The following is a 26,656-nucleotide window of genomic DNA, read 5'->3' on the forward strand; positions in this document are numbered from 1 at the left end:
GCAGCATTGTTTTTATTTTGTAGGATGAAAGTGATAATCTCTGCTAGTTATTATTGTTCATTCACTCTTAGATTATTTTCTCTCAAAACAGAAATGAGACTCTGCTGTTGGACCAGTGTTCCCTCAGTCTCTCTTTTTTTTTTCTCCTCTTATCAAACGCGGCGCAGAGCAGTTTTGTGTTGACATATAAAAATGGTCCAAAATGGACCAAGATAAACACCAGTACTCACATTATGTCAAGCAGTAAACTTCCAAAAAAGCATAGAAAGCCCAACAAAAACGGATCCATTGCACTAAACCTTTGTCCAACATTAACATTAAACTTTGCAATATTTTTGTTTTTATTTTTTATAAGACATTCACAATCATGATTACAAATGTGTGATCCATGAACCTCTGGAGTTGTTCCAGAGCTGAGGTCGATGTGTGTGAGGGTTTTTACTGCATGTTACAGGTGGATGGAGTCGGTCCTCTTTCATACACTGCAATCTATAACACACACATAAACAATATATTGATTTCATTTGCACCTATAGCTCCCCCAAAAATAGTAGACTTTAACCAGGGTTGGCCCAAGACTTTATGGGGCCCTAAGATGAATTTTATTTGGGGGTCCCCCTCCCACCCCCTTTGAGTAGCCTGTTTTTTAACATTAGAGGGCAGTAAAATCACAAACGTGGCCTAGTATTCATTTTTAATACTTTAATCTATTGTACTTTAATATAAGTGTGGTTTTACTGAACTTGAATTAAACAAGTAAACCAGTTTATTGGCTTTAGTTTTCAAAATTAATACAAGTAAAGTCAGTTAGATTTCTTTAATATGTTAAAGTGTTTGGCGATCAGGGTACACCAAGCTTTTGCCTCGAGTTTAACACGGGTTTACTGGATGTGGCGCAAATCAATCAAAGTATAATCTGCAAACGTAGATTCAGTGAATTATGTTTTTTTTATCAATGGTGCTGTTCAATGGAAAAAATTAGAAGTGATCGATGGTAAATCTTTCTACACTTTATTTTCATATTTTCAGGACTAAATTATTTTATTATACATCTATATTATGTCTATATATCATTCAAATATCACCGTTCCATTTCATACATAAACCTCTTTTTTAATATATATATATATATATATTTATTTATTTTTTTTAATATGGTTTCAGAACATCAACATCTATAAATCATCAAACCATCACTTTATTTATTGGCATCACTTCTGATGTTGCCTTGGAGTTATTATTGTTATTGTTATTGTTGTTATTGTGTGTGTGTGTGTGTGTGTGTGTGTGTGTGTGTGTGTTTGCCCAGAGACATCACTTTACGAGTGTGAGGCCGTGAAAGTGAAACCACCTCAGAGATAGTGTGATGGAATAAAAATGACTCCTCTCCATAGAAATTACTTTGACCCAGATAAAAGTAGGTCAAAGCCATAAAGCTGGTGTGGGGGCCTTTAATAAGAGCCGGTCTGATGCAGGAGTTTTAATGTTCTAATGCTAAAAAGAATGTTAAGTTATGGCCAGCAGCCACAGGAGGAATCGCACCTGTTAACGTACGACAAAACAAAGCAAACCTTCTGCCTGCTTTTCTGCTGGAGCCTCACTTAACCTCCCTGCAGCAAATTCATACAGTTTAAATGTATCCATACATATTTTGATATAAACCGTATACATGTTTGCTCAGAGAAACAAAAACTGTTCAAACACAAAAGCTTAGGTAGCAGCCTCGGTGTGTCGATAACGACTTCCCTATTAATCATTCCATGAGTATAAAAATACAAATGGAGACATATGATTACATCACAGACACATATACACGCAGCAGAGTCTTCAGATCAACACAAAAATACACACAGTACTGCAGGATGGTTTAGGTTTATGCCCTTTTATAAATAATAATAACTGGGGCAACATTCCTTCATTTCTCCCATTTTAGTCACTTGTAAATATAATAATAATAATAATAATCATTCATGGCCCGGGTTTATAGATCAGATTCTTTGATCTATTAATCACAGCAGGAGCGTTAATTCCTCATAAAACACTCTAACGCGCAGCACTGTCTGGGAAACCAGTGCTCCGCTCTGAAAATAATAAACCTTGTATACATTCAGTCACGACCAAGCCACGCCAACGCCCTCTGTTTACATGGCGAGCGCTGAGCTTCGCCGCGAAGATGAGCTGCTGTCATGAAGCGTCAGGTACAGTGTTGACGTCGCACACAGTGATACAGACATGACACAGAAATCTCAGTCTGGGATGTCAAAGTGTTAATCAGGTGGTTTTCAAAGGAAAATCCACACCGAGAGGCTGTGCAGTAAATCTCTGAACAACGATAAGTAACCCTTTGTTTTCTATACACGGAACCAACTGTACAAAATCATACAAGAGCAATCTGGAAAATGGAGCACTTCTTCTTCTTCTTCTTTTTTTTTCTTTAGAATATTATACTATTTTTATCAGTTCATCTCTTTACACTTCATTTAGCTATCTTTAAATCAGCCTTTGTTAATCAACCTCAGTAAAGTTTAGGATTTTTTTCCACACTGCAGTGAACAACCAGCTGTGCAGAGCATAACACGGCACACGCACACGCACACACACACACGCTCACACACACTCACAGAATTTAAAACTGACATTCATGGTCTATAAAGGTAGGAAGAAGAATGGATGCGTCGGACACTGAGATTTCAAGCGAGACAGATCAGAAAATAGAGGTGTCAGTTTATCAAATAGTAAACTTATTGCAGTCTTCTTACCTCTGGGCTCTTAGCGCTCACTTTGAGAAAAGGCAGATTTCCATTGTTAACAGAGTGAATATACTGGTATTTGATAATTAAACACGGTAGGATATTGACTGCGCGATGTATAATATGAATCATACCAGCTGGTAAACAGTGCAATACATTCCTATTAAAATCTAATGCCATGTCATGTGTAGCCAAGAAAAGTTCTCTTTTTGTTTTGGTTAAGTCATTCCAAGCACACACACACACATACACACACACACATACACTTACTCATTATACTGCACTATGTTTTCATTATGACACTGCTCTCCTTGAAGTGCTGTAGCTCAAGCTGGTGCCTCCACTCTTGTGCGAGATTTTGAGTGTCGTGGCAACTGTGGGACCCGGCGCCATGGCAACAGGGAAGCTGGACGTCGTGGCTGCTGCGAAGCCGACTGCCGTGGCAATGGAGGGGGCCGCCTCATTGGGGCATCCGTACTGTAGCAAGATGTCGACACACTCCTGGCTGCCAGCGCTGCGAGCCAGAGCCAGCGCCGTCAGGCCCTGAGCGTCGCGGTACCGAACATCACAGCCATACTGGAGAAAGTCAAAGAGACAGAGAACATTAAAAACCTGGAGAAGATTACAGTCTGCATCTTAAAGGGACACCTTTAGAGTTTCAGGGTTAGAGCCAATACAAGTGAAGTAAATGGTGATCACTACCCACACAAGCACTCTTTGCTGTGTGCATTGTAAACATAGGTGTGCAGCTATTGCGAGGTCTTACTCATCTAGTCTCTTGTGCTGGAGGCTGAAATGAACATTACCACAGTAAAGATGGTGTAAATGAAGCTGTTTTAAGTTTAATCTGAATGTATTGGGGCTGTCAGACACTTGGCCGGCACGGTCGGAGGTAAATAGTGATCGGTGAACACCAACGAAAGAAAGAAAAACAAAAGAAGGACAGTTGTACTCGTTTCATTCTGGAGTTATCTGTTGTTGTCACTAGTGGGCGCTGTGTTGTGTTGTGTTGATGAACTGAACTGTGTTCAGGCTGAATGAAGAGGAATCTTTGCTTGTGGAAACAGGTATTTTCCTTTTAATAACAGTCTGTACGTAGGTGAAATATGGAACGGTCAGATATTTTGTGAGGACCACCCTGAGGTGGTCTACTATCAGTGCTAAGTTATAGTAGTCAATTGTGAGTCAATTTCAGAGGGCTTTTGTTTGGATGTATCTAACAGGTTTAATCCCTGCACCCATGTCGCTCACAGCACCACACAGGGGTCTCCATTTTCTTCTGCTGTATTGTTTTGGCTGCAGCTCTGACACTCCAGTAGGTATGGGATGGTGCGAGATTGTGACGGCAAGCAAAACTATCACGGTATCGTGATGCTGCAACTTCCGGCAGTGAAATGTCACCTTCAGCCGTCACAGCACGAAAAACACAGCTGACTGACGTCTTGCACCGGTTCAGAGGGGGAATGCAACTCTGCATAACATCTGAGGGATTTCTGCAGTCTGTTTCTGATGAGTCATGAAAAACAGCTCATACATATGGAGCTATATGACGATGAGGATTTTAGCGTTTTTAATCCCTTGAGTAAGAAGTTTAATCACATGTAGAGTGAATGGTGTGTGTTCCCCGAGGCCTAAAACCCGATATGGTATTCCCTCACATGTACAGTAAATCTGTTTGACTAATCTGCTGAGTCCTCTGATTCAGTGCTTTGCTGTTCCCTGATGCATTTATCACTTACAGGTTATTGAGGGGTATTTTTCCTTCTGCCAGTTTTACATGAAACACGGAGGTCTCCGCTGGATAAAATCTAAACTCTTGTCAGACCGAGTTGATTCCCGACCTTCACTGCTTCCTTATCTCAAAACACCACAGCACTGCAGTGCTGTGGTGTTTTGTGGCTTCCTTTATCACCACTGACAGAACCACAGGGAAGATAAACATACGCACCCAAACAAGAAGCTGCGTCATCACCACATCACCCTGCTGACAGGCGGCATGCAAGGCAGAGCCGGGCAGTCGCAGTGCTAAGAGCGACCTGGAGGAGAGGGCCAGGCTGAGCGGTGCATTAATGTCCTCCTTAGTGCAGTGGGCCAAAAGGAGCAGCAGCTTTGGGAGGTTGTGCTCCATCACTGCCAACAGAAGACGGCCAGAGAGTGTGATGTCTGGACCCTCACCGGGAGTGGGAGGAGGCAACGGTGCCACAAACAGTTTCTGCTCATATTTGGCTCTGATCCACGACTCCCGCTCCTCTCTGTAAACAAAGAAAGCAAAGAGATTGCAGCTTCTTGTGCTTGTGAGGAAACATTTGTGACATATACAGGGGTTTACAGGCAGACATTTGACATACCACTCCTAAGTATTTTTGTTTAACAATGTAGCCTAAGGAACGTAGCTTTGAAATATCAACAAATGTCTGCTCCATTCAAACTATTGTCATATGAGTTCCCACAACACTGATTAATGCCTATCAGCCCCACATGACTCTGTCTGTGTGTGAGGGGTTTTGTTGGTTAAGTGTCACCTGGCAACAGTCCCACACTGCACCCACGGTGATGGAGGCGAGGAACATGGTAGCTACATAGTGCTAGTAAAGCGTGACGGCTGCATTAGCCGAACTATGGCTTAGAATCCAAAGAAGTGTTAAAAAAAGTTAGAAGTGGATTCTACTGCAAACAGTGCCAGCACAAGGCTTTATGGGGCCCTAAGCAGAATCTGATTTGGGGCCCCCTCCCACCACCACAGAGTCATCAGTGCTTGACTATTATTGATTTGTTGTGGCTTTTGTTGTTAAAAGGTAAATGTTTTTCTAGTCTTGATGACCACTCAAAGCTGATTTACGCTACAGTTTTGCCATTCACTCATTCACACACACTTTCATAGCCAGGAGCAACGTGGGGTTAGCAAAGGTCACATTAGCATGCCGGGAATCAAACCCAAAACCTTCAAGTTGAAAGACGACTCGCTCCACCACTGAGCTACTGTCACCCTAATTGTGCGCTAAATGTGCAATATTCAGCTACGAAATAAAATCAAATAACTTGAAATAAACACTATTTCCATATCTAAATATATCTAAAATCATGTAGATATTATTTAATTAATATGTTAAAAGTTTTTGTTCCTCATTCTATTGGAGGCCCCCTGATGAACAATAGGCCCCAAGTAGCTGCTAACCCTAACACTAAGCACCCTAAACACCCTGCACAATCACATCTGAATCACAACCACAAGTTTGGCTTCTTGTGATTAAATGAACCCAAGTTTTCTGCAAAAAAACAATGTCAAGCAAATCCTCGCTAAACATTTGCCTGACTGTGAGCTGCTGCTGTTCTGCACAACGCAGCTCCAAGGTTCCTGAAAGCAGTCTGGACAAATCACTAAAAAATAATATAAACAAATGCACTCAGAATAAAAAATAGTGCTGTTTTGAAAAGAAAACAGTTTCTGCTCATATTTGGCTCTGATCTGTGACTCCCTCTCCTCTCTATAAAGAAAGAAAACATGTTCACTCTCTTCACTTTACAGATACTAATATGACCATGTAGGACTATTACACAGCATAATTGCACTTGAACTGTTAAACACATATAATGTGCGTATAAAATGAAATGTAATTGCACAGAGAAAATCCTATTGTGTGACATAGAAATTACAGCCATTAATCACCAGCAACAACTAGTGAAATCCAGTGGTTTCCTTGGGTCTGGGACACTCTGGCCCATCTCTATGCTGACAGTGGTCCTTTGTGGGATTCTAGGTGCAGTCCAGAGTTTCCCTCTTTAGTGCAAAGTAGGTTTTAAGTATTGAGTTCTCGGTAATGATGTGTTTGTATACAGAGATGTGCATAAAGCATGGTGCAGATAATGCAGGAGTATACATCTCTCTATGTGTCTCGCTCTTATGGAGCCCCAGACATGACAGGACAGGGGGGGGGAAACTGTATTTCGTGGCCACAAAATACTAATTAAATACTGCACAAGCAAAACGGGGCGCAAGAGGGCTGAAGCTGCACGATGGACAGAGATAATGTGACTGAGTTTTATTTTAGGTTTGGGAATGAGTTATAAAGATACCCTCAAAGCCTGGGATTGCAAGGAATCATTATTAACAAAGTAAACTTACAAAAGATATTTAACAGCTTCGAACTTCCACAATCCATAACATTGAAACGAAACATTGTTGAAACAGAGGCGAAACATTATTTTCAATCATAGCGATGTAGACAACATGGTAGAACATTCATTTTCATAACAAAGGTAAAGGAAAACTTACTATTGTCTAAAAAAATTAACCAAAAAAAAAAAGTTCCATCAGAATATATAGTGAACTTTCACAACATAGAGCCGTCTTCCATTCTGTAAATGTCTCAGTGGTACCGTACATGATAATACACTGTCATAATACACCATCTATGTAGTTTCCCCAGTTCTTTTTGATGAAAATTATTAATTAAATTGTAGCTTGTACACATGACGTATGATGTATAAAGTTTTTTTGTCATGTCTGGGGCTCTGTACTGTCTCTATTTGTGTCCCACAAACACTAAACCAATGCACAAATCTAATAATGGCTGATGAGGTCTTTGTTTGTTGCAATCTGCAGTCTCACCATTAGAGGTCACTAAATCTTACTCACTGGACCTATTAACTGAAGCAGCGTTGCATCAGTAACAGCATTACTGACACATCTGCTCTTTTTGTTCTCACCGTGAAGCATCAGGTGCCGGTTTACGTCGGCCCAGTGTGCGCGCCTCCCATATGCTGTTGACCATGTGGTTGCCGATGGCGCTGAGAACCAGCGTCAGCTCCCGGGGAAGATCGTCCAGGTCCAGTGAGCGAACGCGCGTCAGATGAGTCCCCAAGTTTCTGTGGATCCCCGAACATTCGATGCAAATGAGAGCACCCAGGTTCAGACTGGCCCAGGTTGGATCTTAGGAGAGGGAGAACGCACACAGCAAATCAGACGGATGCTTTACTTGGAGCGGAACTTCAGTATGTGTCTGCGACTGAATGTAAATCTGCATCCGGTGTGCCAAACTCATTCCCCTGAAGTGTTTCAGCATCAGTGGGACATTCACATTTAAATAGTCTGTGATTTCTGTAATATTCCACCAACAAAGGCTCATCTTAATGTTCGCTCTGTGCCCTCGTTTCCTGTGTCGGACTGAAATCAGGCACATAAAAATATCTCTCAGTGGCTTTATTTACCTCCGTCCTAACGTCTGGGTTAGTTCTTTGGCAGATCATTTTACTAACGTCAGTGAAAATTTATTCCAAGGCCTCCTGGATGACAACTCAATTTAGATCCAATAATGCATTTAGCTAATGAGATGTCTTTGAATGAGTCAGCATGTTTTGTTTCAACTTGCCTTTGATTGAAATCTAGAAATGATAAAATACTGACAAATGAATCTCCTTTCTCTTGTGCACATGAAACACACAACTATGTTGACCATCAAATTACCAAAATGTGAGTGGTCTCACTGTCAATCTGTGAATGATTCATCGTTTTAGTGCATGTACACCAGGCACTATCTCTGGTCTCAATCCTGTTTGATTCTTGTAGATTGAATTAATGGGGACACATATGTGGTTTAAATGAGAATAGATGGGTAATGTACCAAAACAAGACACATATGGACATTTACAGAGCGGGAAAAAAGTCGTGTTACTAACTCGGGGCGTCGCAGTCGACACAGAAGCTGTTGCCCTTTGCGTTGCGGATTGCCTGCAGAGCCACTGCGTCGCTCTGGCTGTTCCTGCGAGCCTGTGGACACACACACACACACACACACAAAGTATATGCTTAAAACTGTAGCTCTGCCGACTGCTACATGATTATCATTTTCTAATGTCCCAGTGAAAAATCAATGGGGGAAAATGAATAACACAAACACGGGAGAGGGCAGGCTTTTTTTCACATTTTGCAGAAGAGGTGATTAAAGTTAAAACAAACAAACAGATAATACATAAAATAACGATAAGGACACTTTAACAACAGTAACAGTTGTTGCCCCTTTAAGAGAAAACTGCTCAGGAGTCCCAGGGTGCAAATACACAGCTCACAATTAGATTATGCGGCAAATAATGTCACTTTTAAATAACACTATGTGAGTAGTGAGATAATGAAAGAGCCTCATTCTACTCCCAAACATGGGAAAATGAAAACGATACCACCCACTATTATAATCTGTCTCTTCCTAACTAATATAGGATTTACTGAACGGTAAAATAATAGTTTGTGGGTTCTAAATAAATAAGTGAATGCTCTTTAAAAACAAAAGTGTCGTTTTTATCGTCTTCATAAACCTCGGATCTTATCCTGCAGACACGTCCTGTGCCCGCGGTGATTTTATTCAGTGTTTTCCTCTGACAGCTGAAGTTAAACCGTCGACTTGGAATAAGAGGCGGTCTGAGCAGATGGAAACACAGATGCAATTTCATGCCAATGTGAGTATATTGTGCCGCGGCGCCTGCTTTGCATAACAAACCTCAGGTGTATGTCTAACCCACCATCAGTGGAAGCAGGTACATTTTAAACCACATAATAAAAAAAAAGAGAAGGCGAATCTCAAGTTGTTATGATATTCATGATTCTTTTGCGTTTCGTTTGTTGATGAATTATAACGCGACTGCGGAACGACGCCGAGCTGTTTCTAATGTCTTCAGTGTGGGGCAATATTTTGGTTTGGTGGAGCAGAATGCTTGAAGGGAACACATCTGTGTGCCTATTGTTCTTGCTTGCCTTGTTTTTGCTGCTCTCGCACAGCTGCAGACTGGCCAGGATCTGGCTCTCGATGGCTTGGACCCAGGAATCCCTCTCCTCCACACTCTGGGCTTCAAAGTGCCACGTTTGGCCGGTGCTCGACACGACGAGGAAGTCAAAGTTGTCCTCATCTGAACACACGCAAAGGAGATTTTACAAGTTGTATCATCATGATAACAACAATTCTAAATATCAAACAATGGTGGTGTAAATCATGTCCTGCATGCACACGTGTCAGTTGAAAGAATATTAATTACATTTTAAAGAGTCTCTGTGGTGTGTAAGATGCAGTGTTGACAAATCAACATTACCTGTCTTGCTTACGTTTCTTAAGCTACCAAAGCTTTTAAGTTTCCACATTTTGCGCTTGGCTATGTGAAAAAAAGGAAAGAGAACAATTTTAAATCACATTATTCAAGTTCAATAGAAAGCTTCAGTTAAATTTACAATAATTAACATAATGATAAGGCTGGGTATTGTTTAATCATTTTCAATAACATTTTGATATCGATATCTGGACTTCTGTACTGATTCCTGAACGATACTTATTTTCTATACCAATGTTATTAAAACATTTAAAAAACGATGGTTAAGTGTTTTAGTATTAGCTGGCCTGTCTGTCTTCTTGCAGTCAGACATGGAGCAACTTTCTGCTCTCATATCTATTCCATGGACTTTAGATTTCAGTCACACGCACACGTTAAGCCCCGCCTCCCTCTACTCCTTTTGCGAATGAGCTCCATCTCTAGGCGTAAGGTCCTGCACCTCTTTAGAGAGCCAATCATGAACATGGATTTGTTAGCTGTTACCATCAGCTTGACCAGGGGCAGCGTCTCCTTTCTGGTTCATGCTCTTCTTCCTGCGATGCTTCTTCCTGTCGGTCACTGGTGAGGCACAGCCTACATCTTTGGTGGAGGAGGAGCTGGAGACTCCTTCAACTGCAGAGTCTAAAGAAGAGAACGCATTTATTACTGTACAGTACTGTAAGAAAGAACTAGGTAAGAAAAGACGTGTCTGATTGTAAGTCGTGCACATATGGAGATCTGTGTTGCTCACCAACAGTTTGCGCGTGGTTGGATAAAGTGGAGGGGCACCGCTGCACGCCTCTGTTAGTCCTCAGGAAGAGTGCGCCCCCCAGCCCCTCCATCTCCTCCACCTGTAGGAGGCCACTGGCACTTACAGGCACTAAAGAGACGAGAGCGAGCACGTACTTAGCAACTGAGTAATTTAGTCAAACACTGAGTGTCAACGTAAGCTCTTGAGATCGACATTTGATTGAGTTCTGTATGAACGCCTATCAAAATAAAAGATGAAGAAGTCTTTAGTAAAAATCCCTTTTGGCGCTCTTTTGCAAAGACTTTATTTTATTTTTTGTCAACACAGAGGATGCACTCATTGAAAAACCAAAGCCGTGCATTTAAAGTAGCTCTGAGCCACTCGTTCTTTTTAAATCTGCTTTAAACCTTTTGTGTACTTGGTTAGAATTCAGTTTTAAAGCAGAACTAGGCAGGATTTTAATCCTAATTTAACAGCGGGGAGATTGGGAGCTGTCTTCACTCCCCCAATGTAGGGGTGTCCAAACTTATTTTCTAATGAAATGTGATCAAAACTGATGTCCCACTGTCCCGCTCCTGACACGGGCCATGATGAAAAACACATTATAAAACCGAAGATGTGGGCCATACAAAATCTTACCGAGGGCCGCAGTTGGCCCACGGGCCGGACTTTGGATATGCCTGCCCTACTGTCTGTTAACGCAAAACCAGCCTTGCAAGATCGCAAGATCAGGAGTTCTCGCAAAGCCTTGGGTCTTGCTAGAAACACGAATGTCTTCACAGCACTACACACACCCTTGCTAACAATGCTGAACTGTAGATCAGTTCAAAACACTTGAAAAGCCTGAAAACATGCGTTTTTCTCCAACATTTAGCAAGGAAATGTCTAAATATCTCAATATTTAACAGAGTCTGGTGTATATAGCGACAGCACTGCTGAAAGCCGGCGACTGGGAGCTGAATCACAACCGTTCAGCCGTGCTGAAGAGCAGAGAGAGGTATGAAGGAATATTTACATCCTTTCTGATATGTAAAGGCCACCGTAGTTTGCTGATGGGCTCACAAAAGGGAGGTCTGAGCAGAAGAGTCCACCATGTTACATTGCAGTCTCATCATGTGACTAATGTCACTAATTCTAATGCCCTTGACCTTCAATTATAGACATTATGTGTGTTGCCAGACCTGGACTGACACCCTCAGGTCCCGGCACGTCTTTGACCCGGCCATTGAGCCCGGCTGGAGGACCACAGGCGGGAACAGCGCGAGGCGGTCGCTTTCCAGGCACCTTCACCGTCACTCGCAGCAGGTCCATCTCTTTCCCCGGGGTGTTGAGCATGTAGTCCTGCAGAGCCAGACATCAGCCAGTTACCATCAACCACAAACCGGGCATCAGTGGTTCTTTACAGCATCCTGTCAACACACTGACTCACGTTGACACTGGAGTGATAGGACAGTATGCCATCGTTGGACAGCGTGACATACTTCTTCTTCCACTCCTTGTTGAGCGAGCTCCCGCTGCGCTTCAGCAAGATGCCCTGACGGAGGTGACAAAAGTGGAAAGTGAGACTTTGTTGGCAGCTGCGTCGTGTGTTCATCTCACAGAGCTGAGCCTCATGAAGACCACCAGCTGCCACACACACACACACACACACCCACCAGCTATTCAACCGACCAACTTCACAACACTTCATCACTCGGCGTGATGAAACTGGCTTCACACGCTCACTGTCATGTTACCGCTGGTGTGATGTCCAAAGCAGAGGGTCGGTCGTTACATTACACCACATACTCCTGTACCTGTTTGATGGGAATGGAGCGTCCGATGCCCAGATCTCCCTTGTAGTCGCCACTTTTTCTGTTTGAGTCGCTGCCTCTCCGGCCCTAGACGAACAAAAGTGAAGAATCAGCCGATTGTTTCCAGATCATAATAAAGGGCGTGAAAAGAAAGAGCTTTCCATGTGAAGTAATGTGCATAGAAATTCTTTTTTTAATTGTTTCATATAAAACCTATATAAAGTCTTATCGGAGAAACAAATTCAGTTCCATTTACCTAAAAACTGCATTAATCTATGTTTTTTTTAATATAACAATGGATGAATTGATAACACTTCAAAATAACACACCTATAGATTCATCCCCCAGCACTGCAGGTCCTCACAGCTCTGGAGGAACATTTTACTTTTAAGGCACTCAATTTTAATTTGTTAATCCAACCAGGATTTTTTTTTTTCCACTTTAGAAACATGCAGACCAAATGTGCGACCAGTTGTTGAATGGAATGAAGCCTCGAGCACAACAGAGACAGGAAGAGTTTGCTCCGGAGAGAACACAAGAGTGAGGAGAAAACAAATAAATATCCAGAAGAATGGATATGTTACTCCATATATCCTACGTAATGTCAGGCTACTTAGCCAAGTTTTTATTCCCCTATCAATTTTGATCACTGATTAAAAAACATGACATAACCTCAGACAATACCAGACTATTGTCTTTCTTTTTTATTCCCCTCCTTTTCTCCATCCCTATCACAGTGAATGTGGTTGTACCAATTATGAAGAATTGGTAAAGAATGTGCAGTATAATCAAAGCAACAAAGACGAGACAAAACAAAAATAGACAAAGCCAAAAAGGTTTGATCAGTCACCGAGAATCGAGGGGTGCGTCTCCGGGTGGCGCTGCGGACTGACCCCGGCGTGGCACTGTCCTGTTTCTCTCCTCTCGCTGTCCTGCCAATCTCCTTATGACTGATGACAGGAGTGGAGGGAAGTGATGAGGAGTAGTCACTGCTCTGACCACCATTACTGGCCTGAGCAGAGGAAAGAGCCAGAGCAGCAGGAGAGGGTGGAGGCAGCGGGTGCAGGGTGAGGATGATGAATAAACCGGAGAGGGACATATTTCAAAAAACAGTAAATCTTCAACGTAAAATACGGCCAGTAAAAAAACAATTTAATGGTCCAGTTTGTACTATTTATTCAGACGGTGTTACCTGTCCTGGAAAGATGCCCGACACTGGGGTGGAGCCTCCAGAATGACTGGGCGAGTTGGGGAGAGATTTACAGGAGGCCAGCAGAGCAGCTTGCTTCTTGGCTGCCATGATCTTCTGAGCAGCTGTGAAACAAAAACCAAATATGATCCTTTTCAACAGACAAAAAACCTTCAGAATCCTGCTCTTGCTTCTGTGGCACACAAGCCCACAACAGGAAACACATACCATCATTGAAGACTCGGTTCACGTTGAGGCCGTATGTCGCGCAGGTCTCATAATAAGTGCAGCGCCGCACGTCTGAGCACAGCTGTCTGGCCCTGGCATCGTCGATCACTCTGGGATTGGTGCTGCTGATCTTATCTACAAAGATAACTCCAATTAAGGACAAAGGCAGCGCATCTCTGCAAATATTTGACGTGAAAGCACGGGGGTGCTGGTGTGTTACCCTGAGTGCCAACTACTACGAAAGGTATCTCAGCGATAGGCCGGTGGACTGCAAGCTGGTGGTAGAATTTGTAAACTTCCTGAAAGCTGGCCTCATTTTCCAGACTGAAAACGAGGACAACTGCATCCACCCAACCTGCAAACTAAGAAAAAAACAAAGAAGAACAGCACTCACTCAATACATGACGCTGCACTAAAGGTGTCCAACATATTAGAGTGTCTGCTCAGGTCTCTGAACTCACCTGAGCATCTGGCAGTTCTGTCTCCTCTCTGATTATCAAAAGGTGACTCTGTCCATCAACGAGGACGTCCTTAAAGCACTGCCGTCCTGCACACACAGCGACAACAACAACAACGACAGCTATTATAGTTTCTCATTGGTCACAGGGGAAGGCATGTGTTTAACATGTACAAAAACATGGTTTTGTGTGTATGAGAAGCCACAATGTCATGAAGCCTTATTGTTAATAAGTGTGTACTGTGACAGTGACACAGAAAAACACACACAACAGCTGTAGATGACGACGTGAAAAACCAACCCTCAGCGTTTTCCAGAGGCAGGTAACTTCCTGTCAGGTGTCTGTGGACCAGAGCCGACTTCCCACTGCACAGACCTCCCAAAACCCCCTGGAAACCACACAGACAGACAGACAGACAGACAGACAGACAGAGAGGTTATTACAAAATCTTACTCGACTGTATAATCATGGGCTGCTTCTAACCACATTCACTTGGCAGCATTTAGTCTTGTAGACATGGTCAAGACGACTGAGTTCAAACTGAGCGTCAGAATGTGTAAGATAGGTAATTTAACCCTTTAACACCAAGCGTATCGCAAACAACACGTTTGCGTAAGTGCACTTTGCATAACCGCAGTTATATGACATTTTGTGTTATCGGAAAAATTCTGATTCTGAAAGGTTTCTGAAAGCTGAGCAGTTGCACGTCAAAAGCCAACACATGGTTATTACAGTCATTTCACTTGCGCTGGTGCAGGACGCTGGCCTGTTTTTAGAAATTGAGACGAAAACTCAAACAAATGTTATTGTAAATATGTTTTATACTGTTCAAATTTCAAATTTGACACACAAAATCTGGTGTTCATGTACAACGACAGTGTTTTTACTAAATAAAACTAAAATTGTCAAAAGACTATTTCAACATGCAGTAAATAACTGCCATGTATTGGAAGTTATTCTGGAAAAATGGGCAAAGGCACTTAGTTACAGGACATTTTCTGGCCCTTTTATGGTTAAAATTAGCAAAAAGGTCCAGACCGACATTTTGAGGCTTAGGTGACTTTGCACAATCAATTCGATAATGGTAGACCGAGTCGTCTTTAAACTGGAAGGTTGTGGGTTTATTTCCCGGCTCTACTTGTCTACATGCCAATGTATCCTTGGGCAAGACACTTAACCCGACCATTTATCATTTACATGGTGGTGCCAGATGGATTGGTCTGATGATTTCAGATGTCAGAAGTCAACTGGGATTTTCCAGCACAACCAACTCTAGAGTTTAGAGCACACATGGGCAACATATGGCCCTGGATCCGGCCCTCAAACCAGCTTTCTGTGATACGCTGTGATATTAGCAGTTGTGATGACAGAATCAGAGCTAAGATGAGAAACAGCCTCAGAAACACAAAAGTTTGCTAGAGTCTGTTCGAAGTCTGATATGGTGAGTAGAGCTGAAACGATTAATCGATGAATCGATTATTAATCGATTACTAAATTAATCGACAACTATTTTGATAATCGATTAATCGGTTTGAAGCTTTTTTCATGATTAAAACAAGATTTCTGATTGTTTCAGCTTCTTAAATATGAATATTTTCTTCATTTCTTTGCTCTGGATAACAAATTAATTATTAAAAGTCAATCATTTTGGTTTGTGGACAAAACAAGACATTTGAGAACATCATCATTTCCAGATTTGACGAAACACCAATCAACATTTTTTATGGTTTTCTGATATTTTATGGACCAAACGATTCATCGATTAATCCAGAAAATAATCGACATATTAATCGATTATGAAAATAATCGTTAGTTGCAGCTCTAATGGTGAGACACATGAAGAGACATTTCAGATTTGCACCGTCACATTAATAGCATTTAACTGATGAAACACAGCCAGACTTTTATTTTGAAAGAACACAGAGCAGGAAATGGATCAGTCAATGTCAAAAACATGTCCATTTTGTATTTTTACAGCATTTTAACTATTAAAATGTAAATGCTGTGCATGTTGAATATAAAGATGGGTTTAATGAGTATTATTTCTTTAAAACCTTTTATTTGTGGCCCTTTAATTGTTTCCTGTGGCTCTGTGGAACAGTTTTTACCCCCCACTGCTTTAGAAAATGATCACAAAAAGAGAAATATTCCAGTGAACAACATTTCTCTGGGTGGTATGAAGCCTAAAAGCAGATCACATCCAACCTTGCAGCAAAAGAAGAAGCTCCCGTCACCTTATTAGGTGTCCTGTGTACCTAATAAAGTGGCCATTGAGTGTAACTTCCCTTATCTTAGGACACAGACTGCAGTATATAACCAAAGTGGTTGGTAAGTGCATGTTAAAGTACTCACCAGGTGAAGCTCTTGCACAATTTGGCTCATGGTCCATTCCTGACTGCTGGTGAATGCGCCTGAAGACAAATCAGAGTGTGCATTAATTAACAAGGATAAAAATACCCTCAGCACTGTAATGGTTTGATGTAGTCTGCAGTGCAACAAGGCACAGGATAACAATGACAAATAAGTAGACAAGTGTTGCTGGACGTCATATATGCAGAGAGGCTTACGTACGTTTCAATATCTGGGTAAGTTCACAACCATTTGTACAAGAAGTTCTCAGTATTTCTACCGCTCCTGTATTGATGGCTTATTTTTAAGTGCCCGTTGGACACAGCACAGCAACCTAAGTGAGGGAGTCCAATCCTGACAGCAGCAAAGAGGCTCCCAGAAAATTCAATCAACAGTAAAGCGGTGCAAGTCTTTACGAGTTAGTGAAGTCGTCAGGTAGCTTTATAGTTTCCTCCAACTTCTGTTAAGCCTGCCAGTCTTATTGGCAAAAAAACACCCCCCCTGGATGAATTCAGGTTGTTTTAAGGTGCGAGGAAAGCAAATGCAGAGATGCTCCTCTTCACACGTTACAGAAAATAGCAGAAAACGTAACGATTATGGAGGAAAGAATGAAAACTGTTTCCCTCCAGTTTTTCTGTTTAGGATTTTTTAAAGTCCACTGGTTCTGTCAAAGGGGTTTAATGCACAGCCTGTATCGCGGAATTCATATGACGTGTACAGCACTGTACACTCTTTGGATTAAATTGCCATAATGTGCAAATATACAGTATGTGTGGTAAAAGCAAATACACGTCTTTGGTTGGTTTGTCAGAAATCCTTGTATTTGCATATGGCTGGAAACTACTGTAATTAAACTAATTCACAGACATAAATGTAGAAACTATCCTAATGGTCTGGGTTATTATATTATATATTTCAAACATTAAATTCCTCACAGCCCATTTTACTTGATGAAATACCTGTAAAGGGAGAGTGCAAACGATAACATAAACAATATTCCTGTTGCCAAAAAGTGATTTGGGCTTCTACCTTGTGGATAATGGGATATTTTCGTGTAAAAATCATTTAGTTTCCTTGTGGGAAATATGTTTATACAGTATAACCCTCTCAGCCCATTTTACCTGTTGAAATACCTGTGCACTTGTGCAAATGCAGTATTTCAGTTGCCAGAAAGGGATTTGGGCTCCTACTTTGTGGCTGACGGGATATTTTTGTGTCAAAATCACTTGGTTTCATTGAGGTGTGACCTATTTTAAACACTGTAGCCCTATAAGCCCCTTTACCTGTCTGTAAAGGGCTATAGTGCAAACAATAAAAACACAGTATTCCAGTTGCCAAAAAGGGATTTGGGCTGCTGCTGTTACAATGACATTGGTTACAAATCATAAGGTTTTCAAATGACTCTTAAGATGCACACCCTCCTTCTCCACATGAGAAATATGTGGACCCAGTCGTCATGACTACATCACTGACAAGCACTGGGCTGGTGTGAACCCGTCACTACAAGGTCCAAAGTCCATCCATCCATTTTCTACCACTTCTCCTCAGAGGGGGAAGATGTGCCAATTTCAGCTGACATAGGATAGACACCATGGATAGACCGCCAGTCCATTGCAGGACCACACATAGACACCTACGGTCCATTTAGATTGACCAATTGACCTAATCCCCATATTGCATGTTTTTGGACAGTGGGAGGAAGTCAGAGAACCCGGAGAAAACCCACACACACACGGGAGAACATGCAAACTCCATGCAGAAAGGCCCTTGTTCCAAACAGGGCTCGAACCCAGGTCTTGATGCTGCAAAGGCAAGAGTGCTAACCACTACACCAACCGTGCGGCCCCAAGGTCCAAAGTCTTAGGAAGGAAATAACTGATAATAACTGATTGAGCGGGTGTCTCTGCTCAAGGTACGTGCCAATCTTTAAAATCTGCCCAAATAATAATCTCAACAAACACAACAACAAAGTTCCATGACTGTATTAGCCTTATTGCACCACACACGCACACATTGGTTTGTTTCCATGACTTCAGATGACTTTACATTGTCTTACATTCATTTCCTTGAGACTCTAACCATAACTATGACTGGCCTAACCCTAACACTAACCCTAACACTAACACATCTTCACTTTAAAATGTAATAATCTATATTACAGGGGCTTTTTTTGTACCCATAACGGAGACATGTCCCCATAATTTGTTGTGCCTTTATATTGTAGCAGAATATACGTACACAAAACGTACGTACATTTTCTGAGAAATTCACATAAATGTTGAAAAACGCAGCGTCTCCATCATCTTTATCTAATCTGTCTGAAAGCTTGATGGAGTTGTCCATGAGCGATGCCTCCGCTGCCGGCAAGATCTGAGAAAATCATCTCAAACTGAAGAACGGGCAGACTTAAACCATAAGAGGAAGAGGTAACTATATATTTACGATATAAACGTTATGATAAGAAAGCACTGTGTACCTCACGTCAATACAGTTTAGCTTTGGAAATTAACAAATAACCTAGAATCAATTTTAGTTAAAAAAAACAATGATTCAGATGAATCAGAATAATAATAATAATATATATAAAAGATAGTGAAGAAGAGTTGTATTTCTACATCAAATAGGCAGCAACAGCACAATGACTGAACCTTAACTACACATAAAACTCATTTGTTCCATGTGTCATGATGATAAATAGCGGTGAGATTATAACCAAATATATGTTCTTCACTGATAAACTGTGATCATCATAAATCTCCCACCACGCTGATTTATTGCCCAATTCAGTAAGTGAAGCTTTACCAGATTTGATACTGATAAGACCCAAATAAAAAGCCTTAAATCATTTAATAAAGGAATCATAAAGGAGGAGTAGACCGTGAGGTTATTTACCTGTTTTTCCTCGATTTTACAGCCTGAGCGTGGAAGCTCTGGCACCATAGCAACTATTAAAATGTATTCATTTTTATGACTATCATAACTCACACTTTAATTCAACACAGAGGTGACTTTTTCTGTTTCACACACATAAAAAGCATTCTGTTTTTGGAAGGATGCGGTGGCGATTGTGTTGGGACAACCTTCGCGTCCTGTTACCTCACACATGTCCCTGATGGCGAACAATAAGTACCTTTATAAATATGATGCTGGCAGCAAAGAAAAGGACGCAACAAAACACTGGCTCCATAAAAACTGCCCTCCTGCTGACCTCTTTGTTAATATTAGAAAACATTTACATTTTCTACAACAGGTTACTCACTGTGTGTCTCACGGAAAGGTTATGTTTGTTTGTTTGTTTGTGAGCAGCATAACTCCAAATGTAAACAACCGATTTTGATTAACCTTTTTTGTGGATGTAGGTTATGGCGCAAAGAAGAAATGAAACTAAATGAAATGAAATTGCTGTGCTTTCTCTAGATTAGCCAATAAAACAGATCTTTCATAATTATGGCGTGTTTAACATTTTAATTTGAAAACTGCCACATAAATCACCTCATGACTTCCAGTATCTTGTTCATTTTGCTTTCTGTTTATGGACCTTTTACTTATTGGAAAATATTCAGGAATAAAGCGGTTAATAAAAAGAAGAAGAAGAAGAAAATAAAACATAGTGTCTCATATTCAGTCATAAAGATTCTCATAAAAACGAGTCGAATATGAAGCACATGAAAGGTGCAGTAACTCTGGGCTTTTGAAGGACTAGTGGAGGCGCCACAGAACAGGGTGGAAGACGGCACATATGAGGACTGGTGTCAATAACACGCACACACACACGCACACAAACAAACAAACAAACAGATAAATACATTCTTGAATCCTGACATGTTTTACAATTCATAGATTTGAATAGTCTGCGTTGATGGGTTCCACTAAACACTGTGCACTGAGCGCTTTAGATCTGCGCTCAGCAGAAAGGTGCCTCTTTGAATAGATCTTCAATAAAAGACACACACACACACACACACACACACACATGCACACACACAGCCATGAAAGGCATCACACATATCTGCTGGTTTGAAGCAGACAAAGACAGTCTGCCAGTGACACACACACACATATCTGGGTGACACTGTGAAAGTGCTTACAGATATACATCAGTGCACGACTCACAGAACCAGAGGAGATGACACAGATACTGTTAGGACACACCCACACACACCCTCACACACCCACACACACACTTTGAGGCTGTGAGGTCACGCTGTGCTTGGCCGGGGCTGCAAACTCTCCAGGAACATGGATTCTAACTTTAACCCCCCACGACTCTCCTCATCTCCCCGACATCTCTGGGCAATCCCCCCACACCCCCCACACCCACACTCTCCTCCATCCACAGCGTCACAGCACAGACCAAACAGCATCTCTCCTACCGCTTACTGTTGCCATGGCAACACCATTTTCCAGAAGCCTCCAGCCCAGGTCTCTATACAATAAATGGTCTCCTCACTGATGGATACTGACTGTGTGCGTGCGCTGTCGTGACACGGAAAATCAGGCCTCATTTTTGACAACATTAACCTCTATTTTCCAAATTAACCGTGATCAGCAGAGATTATCTGCCGCCAGAGCGTCAACATAAAATGCCTAAATTACAGGTTCAACATTGCCGATGCCGCTCACAAACACCTAAACAAAATACGACAGCGTTGACGAATGAATAGGCTCCATTATAGGCTGATTAACTCTATGCACAGAGCAGGAAGCAGCAGGTTCCCGCTCTCCTCGCTCCTCCTGATGAACACAGCTCTGTGTATCCCCAACCTTAATTATTCATGGCCCACTTACTCCTGACAAATTATTCAGAGCTTACTCCAATCCTACACTCTGTGTCAAAGATGATTTTATTTGCGATACATCAATAAAGATTAAAAATGGATAAAGTCGCATCATTGCCTCCGCTTCAAAGAGAGACGCCTGGATGTTTCATGACGAGACTGAATTCATTTGTGCTTAAGCGTCAGGGTTTTGCGGGAAGTCACGAAAAAAAACCCAGATAATTAATACAAAGACTGATGCATGGAGTTTCACCTGAGTTTTAAATGTCCTCTATACTTGATATTATAACGCAGAAAGTGTTCACTGATCAGGAACAATAAAGCACTAACTTTGAAAACTTCAACCACATCTTTAGCTAGAACTAAATCGCTCACACACTCATCGTCTGTACTGCCTTTTCCTCCACGTGAGGGTCATGGGGGGATGGAGATGATCCCAGCTGACACAGAGCTATCAGCGGGGGGTTAACGTCCATCGCAGGGTCAACGCACAACCAGCCACTCTCACATTCACAACAACGTTCACTTAACCTAATACCCAATCCCTGCATGGGTTTGGACACGCAAACTCCACACAGAAAGGGATCTGAACTGGTGACCGTCTTGCTGTGAGGCCACAATGCACGCCACTGTTCCATCACGTGGCCTGAGGAAATGTTGGTCTTCAAAATATTGAATATCATAAGAAAGAGAGACAAAAATCTTCTTTTGTGTGGTATAAACTGAAGTTCTCAAACCCACAAAATATTTCTTCTTCTTGTTCTTCATCTATGAAGTTTTACCGCAGTTGGCGTCTGCAATATTACTTACGTTGTCCTTCTTGTCTTCCCTTTGCACACCATATCTTTACCCTTTTCTCCAAAGTAGTGTTTGTGGTCACATCAAGAAAAAAGAAAACCAGCAACTCCTTGCTTAAATGACTTCACTGATTATAAAACCTCTCACAATTGATTTGGTTTGTCTCTATTTCATTGATTTACAATCCATCAGCTGAATAATCAAATAACCGACTGTAACTGTTTTACACGGCAAATCATGACGGACTCTAAATCCTTTTTCTAAATGAGTGAACATTAAGACGAGAAATGCCTCAGAGGTGTTACGGATGTGCAGCGACAAGTGTAAGAAGTGTGTTTTTCTTCTTTGCCGCTGTGCTGTACAGTAAGAGGAACACCGTGACTGTGGATGACTTTTCAGCACACTAAGTCACCGTACTTGACAGAGAACATAAAAGTAGTTTCAGTTCAGAGCAGCAGGTGAGCAGTTCCACCAAAAGGCAGGAGAATTAAGCAGACGGCATTTCATTTCATTATTTTCCTTAAATATACGTCGCACTTGTTGTTCATCTGTAACGGAAGCTCCTGTTAATGGCTCAGTTCACCTTTTAAACAAAGGAGCATGCAGGTTAATCCCAGAGGACGTTTAATTCATATTAGCGATATAGCCGAGGTAGAATCCACTCTGTTTGAATAATATGTACACTAAATTAGAGCTCACCTGATCAGTAGGTTTTGTGTGTGTGTGTGTGTGTAATTCCCAGAAACTGCCCAAGGACAATGAAATGTTTAAGTATAAATTAATGAATCACAAGAGCATTAGAGCATTACTGGGACTAAGTGGGTTCAGGTCCTCAAGAGTCCAGAGAGGGCAATATAAATGGTAATAAATATGTGATCCTGTTTAATCACATTAAACAAAATGGTCTTCTGACTCGCTTCACTTCAACCCAAGTGAGTAATGACGGATGAACCCAAACAACAGCTGGTGACAGTGCTTTTCTGCAACCGTCATCTACTTCTACACGGAGGAATAGTTCTGCAACTCTTCCACAGTGTTGTGTGATCTGCTCTTTCCTCTCTATTCTCCTCAGCATTGCACTTGACAAGTATGAAAATGGCAGAACAGAAGTCGTGCTTTACAACTGTGTTGGTTTTCCATGAAAGGTTGAGTGTGTAGGTGTCGAGACGTCGCACAAGAAGCTGAATTTGAAGTGATGTGCGGCCAGCACTGTTGCCTCACAGCACGAAGGTTGCTGCTTGAGTCTCTGGGTTCTCCTGTTTCCTTCCACATGTCCAAAAAAACATGCAGAGGTTAATTGGACAACGTGAGTGAGAGTGAATGGTTGTTAGTCTCTACATGTTGGCCCTGCGATGGACTGGTAACCTGTCCTTCTACCCAGGAAGTTCACCGACATCACCTACAACCAGGCACCTACTGGACTTTACTAGCCGCCATTCACACTGCTGTCCACTCATATGCTGTACTTTATCATCTAGTTTCCTCTAAATTTGAACATAATTTACAAAACTGACATCATGTGCTGTTGAACGAGAGCTGAAACTAGTGATTGAAACCATTAACTCCTCAGGAAAGTGGCTCATTTTACTTCTTTTTGCAACCAGTGGAGTCATCTCCCCTGGTGGCAATTCAGAATATTCTTACTTCAAGTTTATCCTCAACCAGGAAACCAGAGGACTATGTCTATGTACAGTTCATATGTTAAACTTACCTTCCTCTTCACTTGAGCCTCTCTCCACAGCTGGATAGAGGGGAGGTGGCACGTTGACGGAGGGTGGCACAGGTGTAGTTTTGGTAAAAATCCCACTGATGAACTTGAGCATCTTGCGGTCACGCGGCGGCGCTCGCTGGACCGTTCCTCCCTGACCCTCCTTCCCCTTCCTCGGGTCATCAGAGAGGGAATGGAGGTCGCTGTTGTCCAGAGTACGACTCGTTCCTTTTCTTGGAGGTCTGGAGACATCAGTCACAGGAGGTGTGGGCAGGGAAACAGAAACGGCCTTATATCTCTCGCCCTGTGGACTGTCCCGCGTCATTACGCCTGAAAATCCTCCACTGATGGAAGGTCCGGGGCGGATGAGCGTGCCCCTGCCGTCGCTGTCAGCCCACGACGCCCTGTAAGGCCCCAGAGTTGTAGCTGCCATTAATGTGGAATGGTCCCGGTTGTCTCTGCGGTCCAAGGTCTTGGCAGAGTGATACAAACTGGTATTGGCATCTCTGAGGTCCCTCCAGCCTGCAGAGTTACCTCCTACATGGGACCTCATCAGCACCTCTGGACGCTGGCTGACCTGTGGCGGGATGGAGAAAGGGAGGCTGCAGCGTGAGCGACTGTTCAAGTCTGCTCCATTTTCACCCTTTAAGAAGAGCACAGGGGGCTCGCGGTAGAGCTCCGTCTTGGGGCGCAGAGCCTCTGAGCGAGGTCCCTCTCTGCGCACGTATACCTCAGAGGTAGTTCCTCCATACACTTTGATCATTTGCCTGACAGGTGCCTGGTGAACAAGTGAAGTGTTTTTGCTTTTACCAGGAAAGTCTCTCTGGGGTCCATGAGTGTCCCACTTGTCAGGTTTGCCTCTGCTCTCAGTGGGGGTGCCATACTTAACCTGCACCTCCTCTGCTTCTGCTTCTGCTTCTTCTTCTACTTCTTCTTCTTCTTCTTCTTCTTCTTCTTCTTCTTCTTCTTCCACCTGTGTGTTTCCCTTTCCCACCACGTCCTCACATACAAGTCCTTCCTCCTTTTCAGGGCCATAGCTCACATCGTCGTCCTCCTCCTCCTCCTCCTCCTTCTTAGGGCTCCCTTCCCCCTGTGGAAGAGCCTCCCTCTGGTTCCATGCTTCATCCTCTGGCACAGCCTCAACCTTCACCAGAGTGAGGGAAATGAGGTAGGTGGTGCGTTTCTGTGGGTTGCCGGCTTTGTCCATTGGGCACAGCAGACCTGGGCACAGTGGCACCTGCTCTCAGACCTCACCAGACCTACACACCTCAGTCATAGCAACCAGGGGACGACTGAAGCATGGGAGAGAGAAGACAACAGATGAAACATGGACACTGGAGTCAGGAATCCTCCTATCCCTTTAACAACAGCGCAAAAAGAGGAATTCCTAATTTCCTAAATTTAAAAGGCTGACCCAGTGGTGGAACAGGTCTAGACTGTGTTTTTAAATGCCTCCATTACTCCTCTTCAATGCACAGTGCTACTACTGGTCTCTCCCACTGATTCATTCATAATCACTGCCTGAGTCTTCTTTCCTTTCCTTTTTTTTTTAAACACATTCTTTCTCTGCAAATCTCTCACACACTCACACACACACACACACACACACACACACACACACACACACACACACACACACAGTGTTGATGGCTTCAGCTTGGCATTATGCGACAGTCAATTCATTTGGTTTGCACAATTCTTGACTATGAATACAATGAATACAGGCTACTGTATAACGCCACCTCACTACAGTATGTGTCGTGGCTCCTGCTCGCATCATACCTTCATTATTCCTGAAGAAAATCCATCGCACTGCTCCGCGTACATGTCGTTTGATGGGGGATTTATCTTGCCATCAGATCGCCGTTCACATCAAGTGACACATCGCACACGGCTGACAGGAAAAGAGCTCCATCTGATGAGTGCGAGGGGAAAAAACAGGTGAGAGGGAGACGAGGGTTGAAAAAGCATCAAAATGGATATCATTCACTTGTCGTGGAGCGTCTGGCACCTCGAGCTTCCATTCGACAATGTCATGAATAAAATTAAAGCACGGTGTGAGGGTCACTGGGAGATGATGAAAAACATCTGTTGTTATGTCTCTGGATTTTCTTTTCCAAAAAAAAAAAGGAAAAAAAGAGGAAGAGATGAAGTGGCTGGATTTACACAACCCGAGCAACGCTTCAGTCTGCCTGTATCCCTCCTCTGGAGAGCAGCTCCTCTCGGTCACTGCATCCTCTCCTCCGAGTGCCTCATCCAATTAGCAAGTCAATAAAATGTGTCTGTGAGGCAGAGGAAGCCCACCAGCTCACCACAGCCCCTCCTCCTTTTTCCTCCCTCCTCCTCTTCTTCTTTTTGCAGCCACGGAGCCTTTGCAGACCCCCGATAGCCCACTGATCGCCTGCTGCACAATCAGCTCTACATTTGGATCCAGCTCTGGCAAACAGGCTGGGTATGAGATGCTTGCAGTAAGGTGGAGGTGGTGGTGGTGGCGGTCCTGGCTCACGTTCATCCGATTTTTATTTGTGCCGACACAACAAAAGGGACAAGAGGGAGCAGAGGGAAAAAAAGCTCTGCTTCTGCCAATGCATCTGCTCTGTCTCCTGCTCTCTCTCTCTCCCTCTCTCTCTCTCTCTCCCTCCCTCCCTCCCTCTCCCTCCTTTTCAAAAGCAATTTATGGGCAGCTTCTGATTTCTCTCCCTTCCTCACAGACCGAGGGAGATAAAGTGAGGATGCACAGGCAGGAAGGATGCTGGCATTTGTGTTTAAGCAAAAAAGTCAAC

The 26,656-nt window shown here is 42.7% G+C and overlaps 1 protein-coding gene across 2 annotated transcripts; it reads right to left on the reverse strand.

The window, feature by feature from the left end:
- Positions 1 to 72: 72 nt before the first annotated feature.
- On the reverse strand, positions 73 to 26,451 carry LOC131460612 (arf-GAP with GTPase, ANK repeat and PH domain-containing protein 1-like). 2 transcript variants are annotated; one of them, XM_058631240.1, is made up of 21 exons: positions 25,656 to 26,451; positions 23,877 to 25,165; positions 16,593 to 16,651; positions 14,541 to 14,628; positions 14,244 to 14,329; positions 14,003 to 14,144; positions 13,783 to 13,917; positions 13,558 to 13,679; positions 13,216 to 13,377; positions 12,369 to 12,452; positions 12,002 to 12,106; positions 11,754 to 11,913; positions 10,573 to 10,701; positions 10,326 to 10,463; positions 9,828 to 9,887; positions 9,496 to 9,647; positions 8,427 to 8,517; positions 7,458 to 7,680; positions 4,699 to 5,002; positions 3,021 to 3,326; positions 73 to 489 (listed from the first exon to the last, which is right to left on the reverse strand). In XM_058631240.1, the coding sequence occupies exons 2-20, from the start codon at positions 25,078 to 25,080 to the stop codon at positions 3,045 to 3,047; spliced, it is 3,726 nt and encodes a 1,241-aa protein (XP_058487223.1). In that variant the 5' UTR covers positions 25,081 to 25,165; positions 25,656 to 26,451; the 3' UTR covers positions 73 to 489; positions 3,021 to 3,044. The 2 variants fall into 2 exon arrangements, with proteins under 2 accessions (XP_058487223.1, XP_058487222.1); XM_058631239.1 differs by lacking the exon at positions 73 to 489 and having other exon boundaries at positions 1,121 to 3,326; positions 25,656 to 25,788; positions 25,885 to 26,451.
- Between the last annotated feature and the right edge of the window lie 205 nt (positions 26,452 to 26,656).

This window comes from Solea solea, chromosome 6, assembly GCF_958295425.1.
Source record: "Solea solea chromosome 6, fSolSol10.1, whole genome shotgun sequence".
NCBI lineage: Eukaryota > Metazoa > Chordata > Actinopteri > Pleuronectiformes > Soleidae > Solea > Solea solea.

Bases quoted from the DNA above. Each gene is read 5' to 3' on its own strand.
- LOC131460612 (XM_058631240.1), bottom strand. From the start codon at position 25,080: ATGGACAAAGCCGGCAACCCACAGAAACGCACCACCTACCTCATTTCC. The intron at 14,330-14,540 runs GTTGGTTTTTCA...CTGTGTGTGCAG, and splicing joins GCCTCTGGAAAACGCTGAGG to GACGGCAGTGCTTTAAGGAC. The intron at 12,453-13,215 runs GTGACTGATCAA...TTGTTCGTCTAG, and splicing joins GACGCACCCCTCGATTCTCG to GGCCGGAGAGGCAGCGACTC.